The sequence below is a fragment of the Homarus americanus genome, unplaced genomic scaffold (assembly GCF_018991925.1).
Source record: "Homarus americanus isolate GMGI-L3 unplaced genomic scaffold, GMGI_Hamer_2.0 scaffold6317, whole genome shotgun sequence".
Classification (NCBI taxonomy): domain Eukaryota; kingdom Metazoa; phylum Arthropoda; class Malacostraca; order Decapoda; family Nephropidae; genus Homarus; species Homarus americanus.
The window spans coordinates 10,244,367-10,250,366 of NW_024730668.1; the positions used below are offsets into that span (position 1 = coordinate 10,244,367).

The 6,000-nt window shown below is 37.5% G+C and overlaps 1 protein-coding gene across 1 annotated transcript in view; it reads right to left on the bottom strand.

The window, feature by feature from the left end:
- LOC121867079 (nuclear speckle splicing regulatory protein 1-like) overlaps positions 1–1,538 on the bottom strand; it is a 95,114-nt gene extending 93,576 nt beyond the window's left edge. The window contains exons 1-2 of the mRNA XM_042366834.1: positions 1,513–1,538; positions 1,003–1,119 (exon numbers count right to left, since the gene is read on the bottom strand). Coding sequence (XP_042222768.1) covers positions 1,003–1,119; positions 1,513–1,538 — 143 coding nt within the window. The remainder of the gene's footprint in view (positions 1–1,002; positions 1,120–1,512) is intronic.
- Positions 1,539–6,000: the final 4,462 nt, after the last annotated feature.

The window sequence follows — 6,000 nt, forward strand, 5'->3', positions numbered from 1 at the left end:
CTCAATTACAGGAGGAGGAAGATTCACAAGATAGGGGCTAAGAATGCTCATGAAATAAAAAATTAGTTTTGCAAAAAGGCAAGTACTTCAATAATATGGGGTTAGAGACCAGAGGCCCCCAAAATTCACCAAACTCTTATAAGGTTTATTTATTAACTAAACACAAGCAAGAAATGAAAATATAATGTTCTAATATACCATAAAAAAGGGGGTCCCCCCCCCCCCACATTACATCACAGCCATGCTGCCTCTAAGTGACCCAGCTATTTACTCAGTATTTTCCAAATGAGGCTTTGAGCCAATTTGAAGCAAGGAAGCAAGGCAGCTAACTGGAGGGCAGATGGATATGTGAAAAGTCACTCTGAGGTTCTTTAGTATTTAATCTATCTCATTTACAGGTATCCCTCATTATATGAATGAGTTAGGTTAAAAAAAAAATATAGCGTATATTTAAATGAATTTTCTTATCTTGAATAACAGAACAAATGGGGAAAATAGGATTTGGTTTCCCAATGACAAAAAAATACCCCAATATCAAACCCCAAAAGCACGAAATCAATTCACAAACAAGAAAAACCTACCTAACTACAGTTGTCTCATTTTGCATGGGTATATCGTACTAGTACGCATCCGCACATCAGAAATCCGCACGTGATACCTTTTAACACGTTAAAACTGCTATATTGTACTAGACTCGTTAGACCTTTATTCTAGAATGGCTATGGGTAACCAACTTAACCTTCCCAATATGACACATAATGTAACATAAACTGCATCTACATTATTAAACCCTATGTGGTTTGGGGAGTAGTTTAACATCCGCTAAGGTAATGGACACCCAGGTTTAGGGCGTGTCTCAACGTCCTTGAAAATCTTAAAATTCTCGCTAATATCTATAGGCCCTAGAGCTATAAATAAACATCTTGAGTTGTCTGGAATCATCCTTGCAAGCAATCACGTGACTAGACCTCGTGCTTCTTGGAAACACGCCAGTACCCTCACCTGTCCCACTCTGTACGGATGTCGTCACGTCGTACTATCAATGACGCCAAAATAAACTCTATTCTCTTTGATGAGGATGCTCCTTGTGCTGAGAAGCCATTAGGAATGGACAGTGAGCTTGAGTGATTTTGATGATGTCAATGACCCTGATTATCCACACGATGACAAGGATAGTGAGAGTGAGAGTGATGTTGATGACCCTGACACCATACGCCTGACTCCATCACCCACAATGTTGATCCCAAGACCAGGATGAGGCTCTACAAGCCACACTCTGTCCCAGACTACACCTCCAACATGCATCTGGTTGACAAGTCTGTCAGCATGATCTCCAGTATAGATTATGCCCTTAAGACCATGAAATGGTACAAAAAACAATTCTTCCTTCATTTGGATATGTCCCTTCTGAACGCACACATTCATTATCTAGTGAAGACAGGTAAAAAAAACCTACACTCCACAAACTTTCACTGAATGTGGCGAGGCAGCTTTTGGAAACCAATGCAGTACCTCATCAGAGACCTGGAGGTCGTCATGCAGCTGGTGGTGACACTTCCCTTCAGTGATTCCTTCTACTGGAGCAAAGCAGTATTCCCAGAAAACATGTCATGTGTGCCGTATGGGCGAAATCCGCGCCAAAGAAAACAAAGAGACTCGCTATCAGTGTACTCAGTGTAACGTTGCTCTGTGCCTGATTCCAAGCTTCTAACAATACCACAACCTTCAAAAATACAAAAGCACAGAAAAGACATTTGTAAATCGAGTAAATATACATGATTTCCCATTATCTTAAGGTATCAGCACGTGGTGTGGTGGCGGCAGTGAAAGCGTATTGGTGGTAAAACTGTACCGTATAAATTTGTGCCTTACCCGATAGCATGTCATGTGTCAACTCCTAAAGAGTGCCACATTGAATAATATCTACATATTTGAGTACAATAAATAGTCAAATTAATGTAGAATTATGTAAATGTAAGTTGTTTTATGGAAGTGAAGTCTGATAATCACTGCAGCATGTTTCCTGTGGAACAGAGGCCTCTCTCTAAGTTGCATTCCAATTATAATTGTCACATGTAAGTAAAAAAAAAGAAAAAAGTTTGAATTTCATTTTCCTATTCACCTACCTAGCCCGTATTATATAATCACAACTAATATAAGAAAGGTGGAAATAAAATAAAGTGGTATAAAATAAATTCCGAGTGATGTGTCTCCTAGGTCATGCTGAGATCATGGCAGTGTTGGATTTAAAAAGCCGGGGCTTTGTTCTCATGGAAACAGATACGGTACACAACAATTCCTATGATTCCGCCATCATGAGACTTGAATTGCCACTTTCTAACCATTTCACATGATTTTAGACATCATTATTTACCTTTTCCAGCAAAAAACAGAAATTAACTTTTTGGTAACAAGAGGAAGGTATCTAGGTTTATTATATGAAAACCATGAAGGGGTTAAATAAATATTTTAAGAAAGCCCAGGAAGTTAATTATGCGATACTCCACCAAATAGTGGAGGTGTGGGAAGCTCTAGGAGACGATGGTGGTCCTAGGAAGGGGGTAAAGACTGCTCAGATTCAAAGCCTTCAAAATCAACTGTAAACAATGGTAAAGTGACTTCAGGATCGTCACTTATCTCCTGAGTGGCGGGGTCTTCGTCACTGGATTCTCCTTGATCTTCACATTGTTGAGGCATAAAATAGGCAGCAATGAGAGCTTGGCGGGAGTATTTAATAAACTCCTGGTATTGCTGCCACTGAGTTTGTAACTGCATTGCAGGTTGGGCTCAACTCATTAAAGCATCCTTGAGTTCTCCAACCCTGCTGAGAACTTGTATCACCAACCGCTGAGTCATGCCTCCCTCAGTCTGCTCTGGTTTCCCAACACCACCAACACTTCCTTCCACCACCTTAACTCATTCCCCTGTCTTCCATCTCCTACAGAATGTCGTCTAGTGCAGTATTCCCTAAAAACTCGCTGGGGTTAGGTAAAATGGACCCTGTGTGAGGGCAAAATCTGCGATTTTTTAATGACAGTCCCAGGATTGTGCAAAATACATACATAAATAACTACAGTATATACACATGTATAACAACATTATGTATGCATAAGACAATGTAATAAACATGAAATAACATAAAAAAAATCAACATAAACATGAAATAACACTGTGTGGACATTATGTCCATACAGTGATAGCTAGTTGTGGTAGTGACAATGCAAAGACAGTACCTCTGAAATGTTAGCTGACCTGATGCACAGGATTTAAACAATCCCTGTACTGGACAGTTCCTAAGGAACATGCCCGGTACCGATAAGTATTTGTAAGGTGTATACCGTAGGCACCTACAGTGGTCCCTCTGTTAACGAACGGTTCGATTAACGAAATTTCGGTTCACGAATTAGCTCCCATAAGGATCTTCAATTCAGTTAACGAACAAAACATCGAATAATGAAATCCTTACGACAAACATGTTTTGTTTTGAGCATCAGCTGATTGGCTAGTCCGCCAATACAGTAATCTGTTCTATGTTTACATTAGTTTCCAGTGGAGGAAAATATCAAGAAGGTTGTATTCTTGAATATTTTTACATTTTCTATATTAAAATTTTTGGTCATTTAGCCATCCAAGCTCTGTCTATATAAAGTTTTTCAACAAATATATTTGGCTCGATTATGTAACTTTATTCATTTATTGAAACTCATTTACATGCACACACTGTCCTAAGGGCAAAGCTGCACTGTACATGTAATCAAAATAATGTACAAAATGATTTTCTAAAATATTTGTCTAGTGCAAACTATCACATATTTACATTCAAATTAATCAATATCTTATAAGAATTCCAGCAATGTAAATTATATTCTCCCAGGTCACTTCTATTACATTTTATAAGCAAAAAAACCAAACTCAATCTAAAGGACATAAATAAACAAATAAATACTTCACTAGACCTTCGGCACTGTCAAACATGTCACTGTCACCTCCCCTTCCTCCAGCACTCACCCCCCCCCCCCTCCCAGCCAGGGTTTGGTGGTTATACAGTAGGCTTTAAGTTTTTATCTTATATAATATCACAGACTAAAGTTAGGAGAATATAATTTGCATGGCTGGAATCCTTGCAAGACAGTGAATAATTTGAATATAAACGTCATATATTTTGCAAAAGAGATAAAAATTAATCACATGTATCACATTACAGTAGTGATTTAAGAGTTCTAGTGTATATATATATATATATATATATATATATATATATATATATATATATATATATATATATATATATACGTGTATTACCCCATTTTACGCGGTTTTTTCACTTAACGCGATTTCTCATATACGCGGTGCCTCGCCAGAACCGAACTTTCACTTAACGCGGTTCATCTACTCATATACGCAGTGAAGTATAATATATATTTTTTTTATTTAGCTCATAAAATTCATACAAATTACCCGGCCAGAATATAATTTACATTGCTGGAATTCTTACAATTTGATGATCATTTTGAATATAAACATCATAGATTTTGCATTAGACATACATATTTTAGATATAATGTTTACTCTGAGTAAATATGTTATCTTTTGTGCAAAATATATGACATTTATATTCAAAATATTCCTGGTCTTACAAGGAATCCAGCAATGTCAATTATATTATCCTAACTTTAGTTTGAGGTATTATTTATTACTATACCTTAAAATCTAGTGGTTTTCCCCCAAAAATTTCTCAGAGACGGAAGACCCAGCGAGTGTAGTATGAGAAGAGGGGGAGGGAGCGGAGTCCATTATTTGAATGGACATTAACTTGGCGACTGTATTTCTCTTAAGTATTAATTGTGTGTGCATACCATCATAAAGTTAAGATAATATTTTTACTACAACATAGTTGTGTCGTCAAAAAGTGGAGTTTGGGGGTCGGCCCGGTCTCTATTTCAATTAATCCCATATGTTTTGTTGTTCACTTTAGCGTTTCTTACTTCCGCGTACCCTGTGGGTCATATTAACCGCGTAAAGTGAGTGTTGACTGACTGTATGTATGTATGTATGTATGTATGTATGTATGTATGTATGTATGTATATATATACACCTAGACCCCGACTTACGACGGGGTTAGGGACCCAAATCCAGGTCGTAAGTCCGACAGTACAGTGAAAGTAATAAATAATAAGGAATGGATACAGTGTGACTGAACACTTAACCTTTAATGTAGTCAGTTGAATGCACATGGGTCCCCCATAATTTTCTAATTATACATGGAGACTACATTAACTGGAAACGTTTCGGTATAGAAAATGCGTGTGTCATTTTGAAAAAAAAAAAAAAAAATTATCTATATCTGAGGCGGTCGTAAGTCCCGACGGTCGTAAGTCCACGTAGTCGTAAGTCGGGGTCTAGGTGTATATGTATATATATGTATATGTATATGTATATGTATATATATATATATACAGTATTACCCCGCTTAACGCGCTTTCACTTAACGCGTTTTCGCATATACGCGGTGCCTTGCCAAAGCTGAACTTTCACTTAACGCGGCATTTTTCATCATATACGCGGTGAGTGTCCGGCTCGAGAGCTATTTTTAGATTCGCACCACCCCCCACCCGCCACCCTGCCTGACTGCCTGTTTTAGCTCATAAAATTCATACAAATTACCCAGCCAGAATATAATTTACATTGCTGGAATTCTTATAATTTGGTGATCATTTTGAATATAAACAACATATATTTTGCATTAAACATACAATTTTTAGATAAAAATTGTTCTCTAGGTAATTATGTTATCTTTTGTCCAAAATATATGACATTTATATTCAAAATATTCCTGGTCTTACAAGGAATCCAGAAATGTCAATTATATTATCCTAACTTTAATCTGAGGTATTATTTAATACTAAATGTTAAAAACTCTTGAATGGAGGATTGGTGGGGGGTGGGGGGAGGGTTGGGACTGACCACGCGGTTGGAAGAGGGGGGGAAGGGAAGGTGGG